General features: G+C 42.2%; 1 protein-coding gene across 23 annotated transcripts in view; it reads right to left on the bottom strand.

Annotated features, from left to right (window-relative positions):
• ARHGEF7 (Rho guanine nucleotide exchange factor 7) overlaps window positions 1-20526 on the bottom strand; it is a 194811-nt gene that overhangs the window by 58197 nt on the left and 116088 nt on the right. For all 23 annotated transcript variants that reach the window (XM_065591991.1, XM_005307595.5, XM_065591940.1 and 20 more), the window contains 3 exons: window positions 19589-19683; window positions 19107-19202; window positions 9076-9198 (listed from right to left, as the gene is read on the bottom strand). In XM_065591991.1, coding sequence (XP_065448063.1) covers window positions 9076-9198; window positions 19107-19202; window positions 19589-19683 — 314 coding nt within the window. The remainder of the gene's footprint in view (window positions 1-9075; window positions 9199-19106; window positions 19203-19588; window positions 19684-20526) is intronic.

The raw sequence follows: 20526 nt of genomic DNA on the forward strand, positions 1-20526 counted from the left end.
GTGGAGAGGAAGAAGGGAACTTAGAGGACGCTAGCAGGCACTAAAAGTGAGAGACAAGAGTAGCAGACTAGAAGAGGGGAAATGAGCAAGAATATGAAGTACTGATTTCCAACATAGTCTTCATGTCAGAGAGTTCATCAAACTTATTTACGTCTAAGTTGACTGCAACCTTTAAAAATCTAATCAGTATCAAAAGATTGAAGTTTCTGGTGAGACACCTGCATCTAGACCCCTTTAGTTTTATAATCATAATTTCCTATTTTTAATATTTTTTTCTCTCCCTTGTTGACATTATACGTGAGAGTAGCTAAGGGGTTTATTCACATGCGTAAAATTCCCGGATCAAGGCCTGACTACATGTAAAGAACTGTCAAACATACAATGTAAACAGGAAAATTACAGGGAAAATATTTTTTCCTCTAAGCTTGTACTTAGTCAGCTTACATATTACTTGTAGAGGTTAAAAAAAAAAAAAACTGAAGCTGATAAATTCCCCCCATAACAAAGACTCGGGAATTTTTTACGAAAAAGCCTGGTGAGGTTTATTCCTGGGAAAGAAGCTGATGGCTCTGAAATAATCCATGGCATATAAGAACACTGGCCCAATTTCACAAAGAACGGTATTCACTGGAGGAATACTACCTTGGTTAGTGACCCTAATGCCTGGATAAAGTTACACTCCCACAACTGAAACAGAATAACAGGATGAGTTTAGACTGTCCAAACTTAATGGAGGAGGTGAAAAGTGAGAGTTCTTGTCTGAAAGCAAGCAACAACTCAAGAACAGATGTCCCAGCAGTCAAACTTAAGCATGTATTACACGAAATATTGCCCCCATTTTTGCACATTCATTCATGAAAATTTAGGATTCTGGTTTTTATTTTCATTTATTTCAATGGTTTATTTTTGACTACTTTAGTACTTTGAATTCAGAGAAAAGAAGAACAATGTATGTTTGTGGCTTTGTAAATGTGAACAAGACTCTGTTTCATTCACAATGAAAGTAATAAAAAAAAAGACAGAGAAACTACCCCAAAGCTTTTTTAAACAGTCGTTTATTGTTTGCATCCTATATTTCAATACTGTAACTGTACAAAAAGCCTCTTTTCATGCTGATGCTATCTATACGTGACTAAGAAGAAAACTATGAAGAACATGAACAGGAAGTGATACAGACTGGAATTTACAATGGCTGGTGCAAACAGCAGGTTAACTCCACTCAATGTACCTTTAAAATAAATCTTGTCATTTTCTCGCTCTCTCTCTTTTTTTCAACTGATGCTTGAAAAATTACACTTCACCCAGACTACACTAGATTTCCAGAGAGCAAGAAGTCTGTTGGTGTGACTAAAAGAGGGTACACCAGCATGAAGCAGGAAACGGATGATCAAACGGGTGAAGAGTGTGCTAGATGTTGGAAATGCCTCCAACAGGACTCACTGCAGTTTTTTATACTGTGCATTAAAGAAATCTGAATTAACTTATTTTTTTCATTTGTTGGACTAAAGCCTGAAATGAACGTGACCCTGAAAGGGGCAGAGCACCTTCTCCTTCCACTGTCCTCAGTGGGAATTGAGGGTGCTCAGCACCTTAGAGGATCAGGCCTTATAAATCTTCCCCATCTCTTCAAAACATAGATGCAGCCTCAAAACTCTTGCAGCCTTCCTCCTTTCTGAGCCTCTATGGAACCTCCCTTCCAAGATTTGAGGGATGACTGAGAGCAAGCCAACAGACATTCTCAACATCTGACATAAATGACGAAAAAATAAGCACATATGTAGGTCTCAGTCCTGCTCCCACTGAAGTAAATGGCAACACTCCTTTTAGCCTTAATAGGATCAGGCTTGAAGACCCCACTCTTTAAAAACTGGCATGACTTCAGACTATGTTAAACACTAGGAGATGGGTTTCAGCGATGAGAGTATAAGAGTGACCAAAATAAAATAAAATAAAATAAAATAAAATAAAATAAAATAAAATAAAATCACAGCAAGGGGAGTTCTCTCGGCATTGGGGCTAGAAGAGTTAACTCAATAACGCTAGTCTGAATTGCATGCTGAGCATTCAAGGAAATTAAAGCCAATGTATGTCCTGATAGGAAAGCGGTGTTTTAACATACATATTTTGGCAGTGTTCACCTCAACTGTATCTCCATCCCTTAACACTTTAGTTGAATTTTAACTGGCATCAGGATACCAGCTCACTGCAATTTACAGCTTGATATTTCTTTTGAAATATGAAGCAGTAGAATCCAGCTACCTAATGTTTCCTTCAAAAGGACTGGATGGATGCTTATCGTATGATCTTGATATTATTTCATTCAACTGGTACAAATGCTACAATGAATGCTGTAAAATGGTTTCTATTATAACCCATATTTTTGCATGCTCATGACTATGAAAAATTCACCTTTATGGATGAACTTCTTCCTGATTGAAGGTCAATTTTTATCATTATAATTTTTTAAAGCTAGAACAAAATCCTTCAACAGCTCTGGAATTTTATGAAAGTGAAAAAAATACCATTTTTAACAATTAAAATAATCCTTTTAAAAAGTCTTAGCTATAGTAAGAATATCCTAAATGTTTTTTTATAACTTGGCATAGACTTAGTCCTCTTTGAGGACCAGTGGCTTTGATAAATTGCAGAAAACTTGTTTTTGGGTTTTTTTACATGGCAAAAGTTATGATTTTAAAATTGTATACTGAGTACATGAAGTGGACCATTTTGTAGGCAAGCGCTATGCACAAGTGTTTAGTTACTGAAGTGCACAGAGGCTGAGTGCAAGGAGGGTACACTCTCTGATGGAAAAGCTGTAGGGTGTTAGTTCCAAGCCATTTTTCTCTCTCAAATACTATTAAATCAGTTACACAATGTACAATTCAAATCCCAAAAGTCAGTGAATGAATTCAGAGTACACATGTAATATTCTCTACCTTTTTCTTGTTCTTATTCATGTTTCTTCTGTTAAATACATACCATAAACATATACAGGCTTTGCAATGCAACTGAGCATTGCTTTTGCAATCTTAACTTTTCCATTCTCTGATTTAGTGTAAATTTAACTGTGCAATCTTAACCTAGTTTTTGGCATTTAATAATTGTAAGGAAGTTCCCTCGTTTACTGTTTTAGATGCTGCTATCCCTGAACCTCAGTGTAAACTAAACATCTCTCACAGCTCTTTATGTTAACAGAAAAAGTTCTATGTAACTAGGAGACAATAGATGGCATTATTAGAATTTTTACATATTTATATATTTTTACTTTGTGCAATCAGTATGTTCAGTGACACTCAAGGCAGAAAGAGACATGTTTCCAAACCTTAAAGTCTTATAATCTAAGGGGTTTCTGTTGTTCTATAAGAGAGGTGAACGGTTTTGGAGTTGCTCTGTTTAAATGTAACTTCTTGCTTCTTTATGGAAGATTTTAAAAACAGTATTTTCGATGGCATACATTGCAGTCTGCTATAGCTGTGTTTAATAAAAGAAAAAACACTTAAAATTTTAAATGGAGGTGTAGCAAGGTGGAGAGACCTCCCACCGAGACGCACAGGGAGGAACCACTCCCTGCCCACTAGTGGGCGGAGCCAGGCTGGGCCTGCCCCTTGTGCTGGAAGCAGAGGGGCAGAACAGGAAGTATAAGAGGTGGGGCTTCCAGCTCAGTTAGGCCAGAGCCAGGGAAGGAATCGGACGCCTCTGCCTTGCTGCTGGGCCTTGGGCCAGGGACTGAGCTGTTCCAACCCCTACCCCTGGACGAGGACCCTGAGGGAGGGGAATTGCTGAGGTTGCCATTGGCCGAATACCCCGAGGAGCTGTCGGGACTGCCACTAGACGAATACATCGAGGAGCTGCTGGGACTTCCAGCTGCCAAGTACCCCAAAGACACTGAGGAGCAACGGAGCCCTACAAACAAATAGGGGGTAGGAAGGCTTTCTTCTGGCAACTAGCAGAAGTTGCTAGATCGCAGGCCCTGGTTCTCATGGGAGACTTTAATCACCCTGATATCTGCTGGGAGAGCAATACAGCGGTGCACAGGCAATCCAGGAAATTTTTGGAAAGCGTAGGGGACAATTTCTTGGTGCAAGTGCTGGAGGAACCAACTAGGGGCAAAGCTTTTCTTGACCTGCTGCTCACAAACAGGGAAGAACTAGTAGGGGAAGCAAAAGTGGATGGGAACCTGGGAGGCAGTGACCATGAGATGGTCGAGTTCAGGATCCTGACACAAGGAAGAAAGGAGAGCAGCAGAATATGGACCCTGGACTTCAGAAAAGCAGACTTTGACTCCCTCAGGGAACAGATGGGCAGGATCCCCTGGGAGAATAACATGAAGGGCAAAGGGGTCCAGGAGAGCTGGCTGTATTTTAAAGAATCCTTATTGAGGTTGCAGGAACAAACCATCCCGATGTGTAAAAAGAATAGTAAATATGGCAGGCGACCAGCTTGGCTAAACAGTGAAATCCTTGCTGATCTTAAACGCAAAAAAGAGGCTTATAAGAAGTGGAAGATTGGACAAATGACCAGGGAGGAGTATAAAAATATTGCTCAGGCGTGCAGGAGTGAAATCAGGAAGGCCAAATCACACTTGGAGTTGCAGTTAGCAAGAGATGTTAAGAGTAACAAGAAGGGTTTCTTCAGGTATGTTAGCAACAAGAAGAAAATCAAGGAAAGTGTGGGCCCCTTACTGAATGAGGGAGGCAACCTAGTGACCGAGGATGTGGAAAAAGCTAATGTACTCAATGATTTTTTTGCCTCTGTCTTCACGCACAAGGTCAGCTCCCAGATTGCTGCACTGGGCAGTACAGCATGGGGAGAAGGTGACCAGCCCTCTGTGGAGAAAGAAGTGGTTCGGGACTATTTAGAAAAACTGGACGTGCACAAGTCCATGGGGCCGGATGCGCTGCATCCGAGGGTGCTAAAGGAGTTGGCGGGTGAGATTGCAGAGCCATTAGCCATTATTTTTGAAAACTCATGGCGATCGGGGGAGGTCCCAGATGACTGGAGAAAGGCTAATGTAGTGCCCATCTTTAAAAAAGGGAAGAAGGAGGATCCGGGGAACTACAGGCCAGTCAGCCTCACCTCAGTCCCTGGAAAAATTATGGAGCAGGTCCTCAAGGAATCAATTATGAAACATTTAGAGGAAAGGAAAGTGATCAGGAACAGTCAGCATGGATTCACGAAGGGGAAGTCGTGCCTGACTAACCTAATTGCCTTCTATGATGAGATAACTGGCTCTGTGGATGAGGGGAAAGCAGTGGATGTGTTATTTCTTGACTTTAGCAAAGCTTTTGATACTGTCTCCCACAGTATTCTTGCCACCAAGTTAAAGAACTATGGGCTGGATGAATGGACTGTAAGGTGGATAGAAAGCTGGCTAGATCGTCGGGCTCAGCGGGTAGTGATCAATGGCTCCATGTCTAGTTGGCAGCCGGTTTCAAGTGGAGTGCCCCAAGGGTCGGTCCTGGGGCCGGTTTTGTTTAATATCTTTATTAATGATCTGGAGGATGGTGTGGACTGCACTCTCAGCAAGTTTACAGATGACACTAAACTAGGAGGCGTGGTAGATACACTAGAGGGTAGGGATCGGATACAGAGGGACCTAGACAAATTAGAGGATTGGGCAGAAAAAAACCTGATGAGGTTCAACAAGGACAAGTGCAGAGTCCTGCACTTAGGACGGAAGAATCCCATGCACTGCTACAGACTAGGGACCGAATGGCTAGGTAGCAGTTCTGCTGAAAAGGACCTAGGGGTCACAGTGGACGAGAAGCTGGATATGAGTCAACAGTGTGCTCTTGTTGCCAAGAAGGCTAACGGCATTTTGGGCTGTATAAGTAGGGGCATTGCCAGCAGATCGAGGAACGTGATCGTTCCCCTTTATTCGACATTGGTGAGGCCTCATCTGGAATACTGTGTCCAGTTTTGGGCCCCACACTACAAGAAGGATGTGGAAAAATTGGAAAGAGTCCAGCGGAGGGCAACAAAAATGATTAGGGGTCTGGAGTATATGACTTATGAGGAGAGGCTGAGAGAACTGGGATTGTTTAGTCTCCAGAAGAGAAGAATGAGGGGGGATTTGATAGCAGCCTTCAACTACCTGAAGGGGGGTTCCAAAGAGGATGGAGCTCGGCTGTTCTCAGTGGTGGCAGATGACAGAACAAGGAGCAATGGTCTCAAGTTGCGGTGGGGGAAGTCCAGGTTGGATATCAGGAAAAACTATTTCACTAGGAGGGTGGTGAAACACTGGAATGCGTTACCTAGGGAGGTGGTGGAGTCTCCTTCCTTGGAGGTTTTTAAGGCCCGGCTTGACAAAGCCCTGGCTGGGATGATTTAGCTGGGAATTGGTCCTGCTTTGAGCAGGGGGTTGGACTAGATGACCTCTTGAGGTCCCTTCCAACTCTGATATTCTATGATTCTATGATTCTAAGTAGCCCAGGGAAACCAGACATTAGGTTGGCTGTGTTGTCAAAACCAGAGTCAGCGTGTTCTGGCAGAATTCACGGTGACCCAGTGGCAGGACCACTCGCTACTGATAGGGCCCTGGGCTGGGACGCGGTGGAGTAGGGTGGGGCTGGGCCCCCTACCTCCCTGCTGCCAACCCCACCCCTGGGGTGGCAGCCTCCCCACCATGGGCCGGACAGCCTGTCTGTGTTTGCTGTCTGCCCCAGCCAGGGAGCTGGACTAAAGACTGCCAATTGCCCTGCCCCACACCTAGGGCCAGGTGCCTAGACTCTTTGCTGACACTGTGCTAATCCCCTGGCAACAGACTGTCAGCCATTAGGTGGCATAGCAAGGTGGAGTGGCCTCCTTCAGAGACTGAAAGGGAGGACCCACTCTAAGCCACTAAAGGAGGCAATTACAAATCCAGGGTTCATATTTCCATTGACACATCTCATTCAAACAGATAATATGACATGCTAAACAAGAGCTCATTCATCAGGACTTGCTTCCCTTTGCTCTCTGCCTCTGGTAAACAGTCAGATTACCTTGAAACTAACTGCATGTCTACAGTGTATTATTTACTTGTTCTATGATATTTATGATGACTCCTATAGGGATTCACAAAGTTGATTTTACTGACCAGAAAGTGAATGCAGTATCTTTTACCTGGGTGATATCTTCCAGAAGCAGCATTTCTTCTTCTCCCCAGTAACACAACTATAACCTTCCCCCATTATAAACATTTTAACTGTAATTCTAAGGCACCGTTTTTTCTCCTCTGTTCTCCGAAGAGTTTTGAAGCACTGGATAAATCTTTCCCCTACACATAGCCAAATCTTAAGAAATGTATCTGTTCACTTTGCTATCAATTGCCACGTCCTATTTACATGGAATGTGGGATGATGGCAGAGGCACCAACTACTTAGCAGAAAATGTGAGAAAGTCCTTAGACTGAACAAGATTATTAAAAATCCTGGACGCGTATTGTCTGAATACTTCATAGTATACAGCGAATGCCAGCTGAAACTAATCACCAGCAAGAAAAAGAAATTACAGCATTTTAAACATTTTGTTTCATTTTCGTTCCTCCTCACCTCCCACACAGAGTACTCTGTTACTGTTTGCTTTCACTGTAACATGTAGCAAGCATTTCAATTTGTTCTTTCACACACACAAAAAATTAGAAAACCTTAGGTAATGAGGAAGTTGGGGACAGATCACCTGTATCAAATGATTCAAAGGTTTATATTTTACATGACTGTGAATGAATAAGAGGCATGACTAGACCATAGAACATATTATTGAAAAACTAGTATTGTTGAAAATGAAGGCCTCAGTCATGCCTGACTTTGCACAGGGAAGATGGAGAGGGTGTAAAGAGCCTTTTCCCTGGCTCATTGCCTAGGGCAAAAATTCTGGTGGGAAGTACAGGCTGTGCTCCCTGCTAGCTCCCCTATGGCTTCTAACTTCATGGAGAAGGGCAGGGTAGGATGGCTACGGTTCTCTGACTCATGGTCACAGCAGCCACCAAAGCTTCTTAGACTTCCAAGGCGAACACACACTTAGCCCCTTGAAAAGTTATTAGAACAACTGCCACAGCATTTGCTTCTCAGGAATCCTTAGAAGGAGATTCAGTTGCAGGACAGCTCCCCACCTTTACTCGAATGCTGGCTATGGCTTAAAAGCAACAGTCTAGCCACAAACTTTCTCCCTCTGTAAGACATGGTGCCTGCAACTGTGCTGTACATGAACGGGGCTCTAAACATCGCCAAAAAACCTCAGCAGCTAAAGGTAGTCATGTTACTTCAAACGCTTGTTTCTGACCAACAAGAGGTGCTCATTTTGTAAACTGTGCAAAATTAAGGCCCTGATCCTGCAACACCTATGCACATATTACCTATAGTCACCTAAATCGTCACATTGACTTCATTGGAGTTACTCATTAGAGTGAAGTTGAAAATAAATATAAATGTTTTCAGAACTGACTATTAAGTTAACATTTTCTGAATGCTTTCTCCATGCAAATTTATTGCTCTCAAAATGTAAGATCCAAGTTCTAATTCCGATATGTGGAAATGCACACCACCTCTTACTATATTGAAAAAATAGCATTTCACATGTGTGTGGAAAGGTAGCAATTTTTTCAAGGCATGTGGTGATTTATGCTTATGCATCTGAGATTAGAATTTAGCCCTGCACTTGGTGTTTCAGAAGCTGAAAGGTTAGTTCTCCAACACAACCCTTCAAAGGTTAAGATACAGATGGCAGACAGTAGAAAGTTACAGAAACCAAAATCAGTCATGCCAGAGCTTTCAAAATCAAAATTTTCACACAGATGCTCTTAAAACTAAGATAATATGTACTATGGTTTCTTTACATGTTTACGGTTTACGTGCATTCTTTATGTTATAAGAATCTTCTCAAAGAATAGTTTTCCGAAGAGTGATACAATGGGCCTGGCTGCGCAGAATAGCTTTGGTTTGGTTGAAACAGGCTACAATGCTCTGTGTACTCACCAAAAAAGGCTGTAGGATATTTAAAGTAAGTGCACCTATCAGCTTTTTAAAAAAAATAGATACTACTTATTTTTAATCACTTTTTCTGTAGGAGTTTTAATTAAATATAAAATAAACATACCTGTGTTCTGTGAGAACATTTACTGCTGACGGGTGGTTGGCACAGTATGCAAGGTATAAGTTTTTCATTTGTGGCATTAAATTTAGAAAGCATCCTCCGACCCTTTGCTGAGCTTCAGGCAACCTAAAGTAAGTAACATAAAGGAAGATTAAATTATAGTATCACTATCAAGACAAAACCAAAGACTTAAGCAGCAAGAACATGTTACACTTTGAGAAATGTGACCTCAACCCACTTCATTTAAAATTATTCTACAACCATCAGTCTATCCTAGAATCAGTAACTATGAATATCTTCCTCTCCCAATGCTTCTACCCTGTAATCTCCATATCCTGCCACGCAAAGCTATGTCACCATACAGTAGGCAGAATGTATAGTGACATTTATAATTAAGGCTACGATTTAGTCATGGGTATTTTTAGTAAAAGTCATGGACAGGTCACAGGCAATAACCAAAAAGTCACAGGCTGGTGACCTGTCCGTGACTTTAACTAAAAATACCCCTAATTAAATCTTAGGTGCTGGGATGTGTTGTGTTGTATGTGTGCGCGCGCTTCCGGGGATGCTGCTGATCGGGGTGGGGGGGGCACTCCAGGGCCCGCAGCTGCTGGGGTGGTGGGGTGGCCTGGGGCCCCACCGCTGCTGAGGAGTGGGGAGGAAATGGCCTGGGGCCCCACCGCCACTGCTGCTGCTCCGGGTGGGGGAATGGCCCAGGGCCCTGTCACCGCTGCTGCTGCTCTGTGCAGGGGGCGGCCAGGGGCCCTGCTGCTGCTGCAATCCATGCTGGAATCTGTGACCTCACATGAAAGACATGCAGCCTTACTTATCATTAAAGGTAGTCTTTGGCGGGATCTTCACATCAGAGTTGTACTGGTATGATAATGTTGGCCAGGGTGTGATATTTTTGCCAATATAGTTATACTTGGACACGCCCTAGTATGGATGTAGCTATACCAGCATAAAGGTGCCTTACACTGGTATAGTTACCCCTCTCCCCTCAGTGGAATAGTTATACTGGTATAAAGCACCTTTACCCAGATAGAACGGTGTTTACACTAGCAGGGTTGTATGGCTCTAACAACAAGTTGCAAACTTGTATAACTTTCTATTGTAGATAAGGCCTTTGTCAGCTGCTCATAAACCTTTTCAATCATTTACTTTCTAGGCTGGAATTTCCCATGTTTGGTTTCTGCGTGAGGGTGAATTTGGCTGAAAAGTTTCAACAAAAACAATTTCGCCATTTTTAAAAGAGATTTTTTTTTTTAAATTACTTTCGCCTCAGCATGGGCAACAAAGTTGAAATTTGTCAGGGAGTCAGCCCTGTAGGAGGAAAATTGCTTTTCACAATGTCTTGGTCAAGATCTGTTTAGATATGTCAGAGAGAGATAACAGTTGTAGCACATACAGGCATAATACACTTTTAATAACTTTTTTTGCATAATTATCTCTCAAATTTCTATTAGCAAGGGGCTGCAGTGTACATGCCTTGAAGTTAACAGTGTCAATTTGGGATAACCCAGTGAAGAATCAGACCCTGAATTCTAATAATGCAGACACACAAAGGGGGCAAAATTAAGGTTGTGTGGGTAATCTTATCTTTGTCACTTCCTTACTTTGAATATTTCACTTCACAATATTAATATTAATTAGTTTGATCCCTGGGAAATATTAATGAGCAACAGAATAATTATACTAACTCCCTTTCAACTGTAAAGTCATTTCAATTTGAGGAAATAGACATTGATGGGAATTAGGAGGGAAGAGTCCAAATTCACCAGTCCAATTTCTTTTTTCCTTCACTGACTACCATCAGGCCCGCTCGCAAAAATAATATTATAATAATTTACATCCTTCCTAAAAAGTATACATTTTATTGACAGGCATGTGTTGTTATTCTGGGAGAAAATGCTATACTTTCAATTTAAAAAAATAGTTGGAAAATTAAATTTTGTCTCAACTAGGAAACTGACCTGTTGGAAGTGGTTGTCAAAATAAATTGGTTTCTCCTGAACTGGTGCTAAAAACTTTACTGATACTGTAGATGGGGTAAAATTTTTCATCATCATTACAAGATGTGCTTGCTCTTGACACTTAAGCTCACTTCTTCTAGCAGTCTCCTCATCAATAATCTTCCATTTCCCTGAACAGTTACTGAGAAACGTGTCTTCCCCTGAATTGTACACCTTGTCTCGCTCAGCTTGTAAACTCTTTAAGACATGTTCTTTGCTCCAGTCTAACATGCTGTGTAAGTTTACAGCACTATGGGGAAAGATTTGAACTAAAACACAATAAAGTTACTGTATGGCTCTTTAATCAGAGTGAAATGAATAGTCTGCAACCCTTTTCCTCTGCCTATATATTCTGTAGCTTTTTAAAAATGTCAGTTAAATGGAACACAATGTTAAAATTCAGAATTTCCTATTAATCCAAAGCAACACAGGCTCTCTGGTAAGCATTAGGAAAATGACCCATTATTGACATTTAGCCCAGCGCTGACGATAGTTTAACAGCTAGCATAGGGAGAACATCATTTTCACCAAATCTCAAAAATGTTTTCTGTAATGGTGCTAAAAACAATTTTGTCCTATCAACAGCAGCAGTTAAGAAGCCTGTTTCTGAAAACAGTGATTAGCAGTGGGTCACTTTCCTGGTGTTAGAAGTAACATCCCAATCCTGCTATGAAAGATAACATATACTACAAAACCCCAAACATTTACACTTACATACACACAGACATGCACTTCTCAGAGTATGGCTTTAATGATAACTAAACACTACAAAACGTACTACAGCCTAACCAGTGTTTCCCAAATTTTTGAAAATCGACCCCTCCTTTAGGAAAATAAAACCAACTGTGCCCCATTTCAGGGCCACGTGTGGTGTTAAAAGTCCAACCCTAAAAAAGCAGTTACTCAGGGCTGGTCCACACTGGGGCGGGGGATCGATCTAGGAAACGAGAATAGCATAGCTGAAGTCGATGTTTCCTAGATCGAACTAAGTTTACTTACTGCGGGTCCACGCGGCGCAGGCAAGCTCCCCGGTCGAAAGGGCTTCCTCCTCTCGGCGAGCAGGAGTTCCGCAGTCGACGGGGGAGCGCTTCTGGGATCGATCTCTACTCGCCGAATCGGGCGGATAGTGTGGACCTACCCTCAGACTGAAATGTGTAGATCTGTATAGTATACGTTAACTACTTCACTTCTTATCAAAGCAATGTAGACATTAAAAGTCTTAAGACCGGCATGTGAGCTAACCCCCCTCTAAATGAATGGAGCTGTTATTTCAGGCATTCCGCAAACTCCGGAAGATGCAGCTGCATAAGCTGCACTCAGTTCACATTTTAAAGTTTTTTCCCCCACAAGCATAACAACCTGAGACTGAACCTATTTAAACAGAAAAACAAAAACTTCTGACTGTCACAGAGCCTAGTGAGCCCCCATTCCTGGCCACCTACTAGCAGGAACAAATTTGATAGTGGGGGTGCTGATGATGGAAACCATGTATTTGGTGTCTTATTACTACTTCAAGCCAGGGGGTGCAGCAGCAACCCCAGCACTAGTTCCAGCACCACTGCCTACCAGGACTGCTGAGATGGGAATCCGAGCCTCTGCCACTCTGGATCTCCAAGTTCCTGGAGCCTGGACAGAGCCCAACCACTGCTCCAAACTGGCAGTTCCCCGCTCAGACTCCCTCCCACCAGGGAGGGCAGTGGAAGATGCTGGGGGGGCAGGCGCAGCGGGATGACAGAGCGGCCCCCTGCAGGTAACGTGCGGTGGGGAGAGCGCAGTGGCCCCAGTCTGGGTGTGTGGGGGTTGCTTGGCATGGGACAGGAATACATGACCGATCATGTGACCTCCCCTTTAGATTGCTCTCCCTCTCCACCCCCCGTATGAGAAGGCACCATTCATCTATGGCGGGGCGTGCTTGGGGAGGGGGCAGGGCGGGAAGAGGCAGGGTGGGGCTTTAGGGAAGGGGTGGAGTGGGGATAGGGCCGGGGACAGAGTGGGGGTGGAGCACCCCTCAGAAAATCAGAAAGTCAGTGCCTGTGCTTCAGACTCCCTGGTATTTAAACACACCCCTCTCCCAGAACTGCACCCCAAAGGTGGCAAGCTTCTGGTTTACAGCTGAACTCTCTCAGGTGTACCCAGCAGTTGGTGAGGCAGAGAGCACACACACTTTGCCCACTTTATGCTCTTTGTATACCTACTCATGTAAAGCACAAGATAGTACAAAGCATACAATAAAATCAACATCTGAAATCATAAAACATCCCTCACTTCCTACTTCACCCTTCCCTTGTGCAACCATCCGGGTCCAGGCAGACAGCCAGGGTCCTCTACCCCCTTGCCTACCCACCCTGCCCCTGCTGTGCCTCCCTCACCTTAATCTGGTACAAAATGGCTCTCTCCCCTAGTTCCCTCCTGTGAGTCCCTTAATACACTTCTGCTTCTTTCATTCTGCCTCGTGGTAACTTTGCATTGCTTCCAAATCCCCCTCTCTTCAGACAAGAGGAGGAAGCATCTTTTCCCAGCTACAGCAAACCCACTGTCCCAACCTGTTTTACTCTGAACAGACCATCCTTGTGGGCTGATCCTTCACTATTATCTCTGGCCAGGCAAAAGCAGGACACAACCTTGCTAATTCATGGCTGATCCAGATACTTACAGGCTTTCCATGACAGTAATTTCATGATGCAATTTCATAAAATCATGCACAGTTCAGAAATGGTACAGACAGTACCCCAAACAATCACAACGGCTTCGGAGAATAACTGAGACACCTGTCTGCCCTCCTCAGCTAGCTTTTGGGGGAAAGAGGTGCATCCCTCAGCCGTTTGAAGAAATAACAGCTATTCTTGTGGATTTCCTTGTAGCACTTTTTCTGTCTGGACCCACGTTTCCTCTAATACGTCTAATCTGGAGTTAATTGAACACATCTGATCACAGGCACCGACTTCCATTTTTCTGGGTGGGTGCCCCAGCTCCCCTCCACCCCGAGGACCCGCCCCCACTTCACCCCTTCCCCTAAGGCCCCACCCTAGCTCCGCCTCTTCCTGCCCCCTCTCCCCAGCGCCTCACACCCGCTGCCAAACAGCTGATTGGTGGGGGCCACCAAACAGCTGATCAGCGGGTAGCTTGTGAGTGCTGAGCACCAATTATTTTTTTTCTGTGAGTGCTCCAGCCCCAGAGCACTCACGGAGTCAGCTCCTGTGCACCTGATCTAACCTCAGAGAGCTCCGCAAAAATCTCAAAGCACCTAATACCAAGATGACCCAACAGCAGAGTTCTGCATCCTCGTGGGAGTACAAGCATATGTCACCCTGTTAGCATCCTATGTGGATTTGCGGTAATGTAAAAACATTCCATTTAAGGTATGGTAGTTAAATAGAAAATAATATAAAAACAATTATGTATAAACTTGGCGGGGTGGGAGGAAGGTAGAAAATAGGTAACAGAATGTTTGGAACATGATGAGGGGAATATGTTCAGAAGTAGTAGCCTTCAGGATAGTCTACAGTGCCCCACAATTTGGACTAAGGGGGTGTGAATAGCAGTGCACACCAAAGTGCAGCTCTGTAACTCCCCCAAGTGGACACTGCAGGTGCAAACTAAAAGGTTCCTTGTTCGTGTTAACATAGTTCTGACTGAAGATGATTTTCTTAATAAGAGGGTCATACAGTTAATACAGGTAAAATCAACATTCCTATCCAAGTATAAGGACATGTAGCGAAGCAACAAAAATAATCAGAACTACAGCATAATTTTTTTCACATTATTTCAAAGCCACATAGGCTTGGTCTTTACCAGCAAACTGACATGCCACTAACAATGTTTTTCGGCAACAGGCCACCCCTCACCCCCTGAATTGCTGCTGAAAAAGGATTTCTCTGTCTCTCTCAATATTGTTTTCTGTTTAACTGACACGTTTTTGATAATTTTTCCACACAGCGACATCAAATTACCTGTACCTTCCCCTCAGACATTCTGTACTTTTACCAAAAGACCATTAAATTATTCTCTACTGTACATTTTTAGAGGCATTGTAATATTAGACTATACATTCCCCACCGACATGAGCTAATTAACACACAACGCACTATATGAGGCAGTTGGTAACCCATTTCCTTTCACTTTTCTAGCTCATGCATCAGTCATTAATATTTTTCTATTATTTTGCAGGAGCAACGAATACATTAACTATTATAATGAGCATGTCATTTTTATCTCCTTTAGCTGTCTGAAGAACAACGGTTAATATCTGTCACCAGACTGGCAGCCAACATAGAAAGTAGTATTAGTATTATATGCCACTAAATCCTATATTTCCAGAAGACTGGACCTCAATTCTGCTGCAAGGATCCTGGATACCGCAATACTTTAGTATCAGGGGGTGGCCGTGTTAGTCTGTATCTACAAAAACAACAAGGAGTCTGGTGGCACCTTAAAGACTAACAGGTTTATTTGGGCATAAGCTTTCGTGGGTAAAAACCTCACTTCTTCAGATGCATCTGTTAAGTCTTTAAGGTGCCGCAATACTCTAGTGAAGATCTTAGAAATGTGGTCGCTTCAGACACATTTTTTAAAATTTAGTTTTTTATAGAATTAAATATAACAATAAATACAACCAGTACTGCAGACCCATTGTTATTTAATTTATGCTGTCCCCACATTTTCAGTTTTCGAAACATCACAGATTTGTCTACGACAATACCTAGAATTGTCCTGTACAAGATGTCAGAGAAAAACTGGAGGTTTTGGCAATTGAGTAAGGCTGTTGGCACTCGAGGATACAGTTTGGGATAGTGGAATAAACACATTAACTCAGAGATCCCCAAACTGTGGGGTGCGCCTGCCAGGGGGCACAGAGGAACATCTGGCAGGGCGTGGCAAGGTCTAGGCCAGCTCCCATGGGCCCTGCTCTGCCCCAGCTCTGCTCTGGTCCTGCCCCCAGCCGTGTCCCCAGCCTCGGCTGCAGCTCTGTTCCTGGCCCAGGGCCAAGGCTGGGGGCAGAGCCGGGGGGCAAAACCCCACCTGGCAGTAGGCCCAGCTGCCAGCCCCCACCACAGCCTCAGACCCACCCCCAGCTGCGGCCCCAGCCTCAGCCCCCTTACCCCTGTCCAGAACCCCCTCCCCCTGCAGGTAAAGGGGGAAGCGACCCTCAAAAGTTTGGGGACCACTGCATTAACTGGATGTTGATGTTTATATTGTCATGTTTAGGTTTCACAGTTAATAACTCATTGAGAGGAATGTAGGGAGGCATTTCACACTTCTCCAAGCTATCGTTTTAGGCTGCCTACAAACTCAGGAAGAACTCTATTCGTTTACAATTCAATTCACATTTTCAAGGTTTTCTTCATGACTATGAGAAGGGTTCAGTTAAAGCCATCCCTCTTCAACCATCACCCTTACTGGCCCCTCTACTCCTCTCTCTCTCTATCTCTCTCTCTCTTTCTCACACACACAAAGTTAAGTGGTATTTCATAGACAATTTGTGGATCTCACTCAGCTCCACCCAATAATTATATTCTTGCTTCCCTTAGATATTATTCAATAAAACCAAAATGAGACGACAGGCTGGGCAAAATCTGTAGAGACAGAATAGTTTAACTTAATTTAAATCTAGCACTAGGAAGAGTCCTGAGGTGTAGGTTTGTTAGGATCCCTTCAAATACTGCACTTTACTGTCACTTACCTGATGAAGAGAGAAGTAACCCTAAAAGAATCTGTCTGATGGCACCAACTGCCTAGGCAGCCAGACAAGAAATGTCTGTGGGGCACCGCATTGCCTATGCTGTAATATAAGTGTCTGGAGGCAAGTTTAAGGAGGACAAACTTTCTACAGAACACAAGAGAAACTTCCAGAACGCTGCAAACAAAAAAAACAAACTACCCTGCAAAGATTAGGTTCCAAAACACTGTAGATTTTGCCATGCCAAAAACATCCTACAACAAACCACAACTTTATCAAGCGGCTAAGGTGCGTGTTTTCTGTAATAATCTAATTTACACCAGTAGCAGGATTAAACAAGTTAGACAGAAAGATGCCTGAAAAGATGCCTAACAATGCACTGGAAAATATCTGTTGTTGAGATACAAACCAATGAACCTTTTGCAAACAACTCAAAGGGCAGAAAAAAATGACCCTACTTGAAAAGAGGAAGTGATAGTCAATTTATTTCCATTCTCATGCATGTCAATATGTCACATTATTTAGGCTGGCAATACTATAACATAAAAACTATTTAAAATTTCTGGCAGAGTGTCTGCATTTGGTCATTTGTGCACATCACATCTTTTCACTGTACACTGCAACATGAAGTGCCTGAACGATGAAACCTTAAGGTCCCTGCCAAAAAATAAAATGGTAAACTTATTTTGAGCCTAGAAGCTGCTATCAGTTTATAGAGCAGGTTTGCCAGCCAAAACAACATGGCAAGTTGACAAAAATCAAGACATCATGGCAGGCATTCTTCTATACTACAGGAGTTATGATGGATTGGATTGAAACAGCGGGAAGTCAGCAACTCAAGTCAGTACACTAAGATGAAAATTAAATTGAAAATACAAGTTGGCATTGACAATGTGTTTATGAGGAGAATGTAATATGGAATATTTGCAATCTTCTGTAGTCCTGGGGCACTGTTTCCTCTGCCCACCTACCAGCATCCGTTATGTTCTCAATATATTACACAACAGCATTATTTTAAGTAGCAAGAACAGGAAATAAAGGACATTACAGGAAGGTAGTCTACTACAGTTTAAATCAGGTAGAAAAGTCTAAATAATTATCTTCATGTAAGTTTAAATGCTGAAAATCATCACACAAATCTATATGTCAGAGGTCCACAAACTGTTGTTATTATACGGTAAAGGAGTTTCCTTGTGTAAGGGAGATTGGTGTTCTCTTCTCTTATTAATTGATGTATAATATCTTAACCATCAAAATGCATACAGAATTACAATATGTACATGCGAAGTATTTCATTTAATTGACCTCCAAAATTCAGCAACCATTGTATTCGCAGCCACAGAACTCGGTAACAGAAGTGAAGTGACAAAGTAAAGAGGCATTTAAGAAGGCAAGATATAGTTTCTCTCAGGGTTTTATAAATTTAACTAACCCATTCAAGCCAAGGACTAAATCTACTTAGTAGGGTAAGATAACTATCCCCGCCAAGCACCAGAGGAGGGAGCACTGTTGCAAGAATTCCTCTGTCACCCTGTATGTAGTCCCAAACTCTTCGTTACCCTCTAGCTCTGGTACAAGTTATCCAGATTTGGACATGGAGCCAGATGCAGGGAATAGGATAAGGAATTATAGGTGTACCCCAGACAGGGCCATTGCTAAAAGAAACTAGCTTCCTAGTTCCTTAAGTATGCTTAGGTTTTTGTCACCATAAAACTTTCATTCAGGAAGTAGTAGCTCATATTCTGTACCATGTAGTACAGGGGTATAAGCAGTAAACATCACATTAACATTTTAGCCTAATCCTGTTGGGGGAGGCCTCGATAACCTGATATGCCCCCCACGGCTGCAGGTTTGGCAGCACTAGCTCTTTGCTGCTCATGGCACAGCCCAATAGTACAGTATGCTACCGGGACCGATGATCTTTCTAATCTCCCGACGTGTGAAAAAATGACTATCAGAGTTCAAGATTTAAACCGATGAACATAATCTTTCCCACACATAGTCCATCTCCTAATTCACACACGCTCTTTTTTTAACATTATTTCCCTGCCATTTTCCTTACCTTACACATTCTCTCCAATCCCAACAATTCCCTCGCTCTCTCCAGTGGAAGGGGAGAGTTCCCTTCTCTTACAATAAAAGGCCTCTTTCTCTACCAGTAGTACCATCTGCTCAGCTTTGCCTCATCATACATGTAGTGACATAATACAACATCCCCACTCCCAACCTGCTGCTGCTGCCACTAAATGACAGTTTCATTTTCCAGAAACAACAGTGTCCCCCAGAATATACAGAAGAAAGAACTTCCCAACTTCAATTCTGCAGCCTGTTTGTGTAGTACTTACTTGGTGCATTCTTCTAATGACTGTACAAGCATTTGCTGGTAAGAACTGATTTCTTCCAGGTTTCCCATTAAATATGAAGTATTTGCAGAGTTTAATCTGGAGCCAAGAAAAATAAAGCTCAGTAAGCAGCTGCAAACTCAAAAAAACAATCTACATATAACTTTACTTCTATTTTTGCTTTCATCAAAGTCACAGATTTTTGTTGTCAAATCTATATTTACTGTTATTATTTATTTGCATTACCATACTGCTTAGGAGCCCTGGTCATGGAGCAGGACCCTACTGTGCCAGGCACTGGACAAAGAGGACAAAAAGACAGACCCTGCACCAATGATCTTACAATCAAAGTCTAAGAGATTATAGGCAAACATTTCAATGCCAAGCAGCTACTTAACCGAAAAGCTTGTAAAACAGAAGTTTTGATCATATGAAAAACAAAATCTAAGCCTTAGTGAATTTAAAAGAAAACAAAACTCACATACTTTTCACTGACTTGTAACGGTCGCAAGTAGTTTGAAAGCATTGTCTGTAGTTCCTTAGCATATTCATTTTCTGTTTCTAAAATATTTTGTAGCACCTACAATAAATATATGACAATTAGTGACTACTATTTTGTTATTTTCAAAGAGACATTACAAAAGATTAAAACTTTTTTGAAATATTCCTTTTAGCATTTATTGTAACTAGTATGCTGTAAGACCATAAAACTTACACAAAGAGCTAATAATTAGATTCACACAGTGACAATGAGTTGTTAAATATTACACAGTGCAGCTATTAAACTTATATCAGGTACTGTTTGAAAAACGCTCTTCCTTCAAATGTCTATGTACCATAAAAGGAGTAAGCCCAAAGGAAGGTTTCATTATACTTAGCAACAATGTTTCCTGTAGAATTTAAATACCTACACACTGAGCTTTTTCAAAAGTAGGAGAATATTATTGCTTCTATACACTTTAAAACGGTTGAGTGGTTATCAAAAAATTACAAAAAGTACCAGAAGTGAGCACTAGTCTTTTGAGTCCCTTGTTGCCATCTATTTTTCTACTGGGATTATTTCCTCAATCTTAATGATTAAGACCAATGCAGTCACCTAATCTTGACTCGAAATTTGTTACTGAGTTTACCTGGAAGTGCAATTCTGTGTCTAGGAGGACTGCGGGTAAATTTTAAGTAGACAACGTGATTGTTTTAAGATAATTCTGTTTAAAAATGCATTACAGCATGTTGACTGAATGTGAATGTAATAGCAGTAAACTACTGCAGAAAAGTTACCAGAGTTTTGGACATAAAACAAAGACAAACAATACGGCACATGCTGTTTTTTTACATCATATTACCACATGTAAATCAACAGCAGTAATTTAGAATAACTTGAAATGTATACAGGAGATCATTCTTTATTAGGCAACCTCCTCTA

This window comes from Chrysemys picta, chromosome 1, assembly GCF_011386835.1.
Source record: "Chrysemys picta bellii isolate R12L10 chromosome 1, ASM1138683v2, whole genome shotgun sequence".
Classification (NCBI taxonomy): domain Eukaryota; kingdom Metazoa; phylum Chordata; order Testudines; family Emydidae; genus Chrysemys; species Chrysemys picta.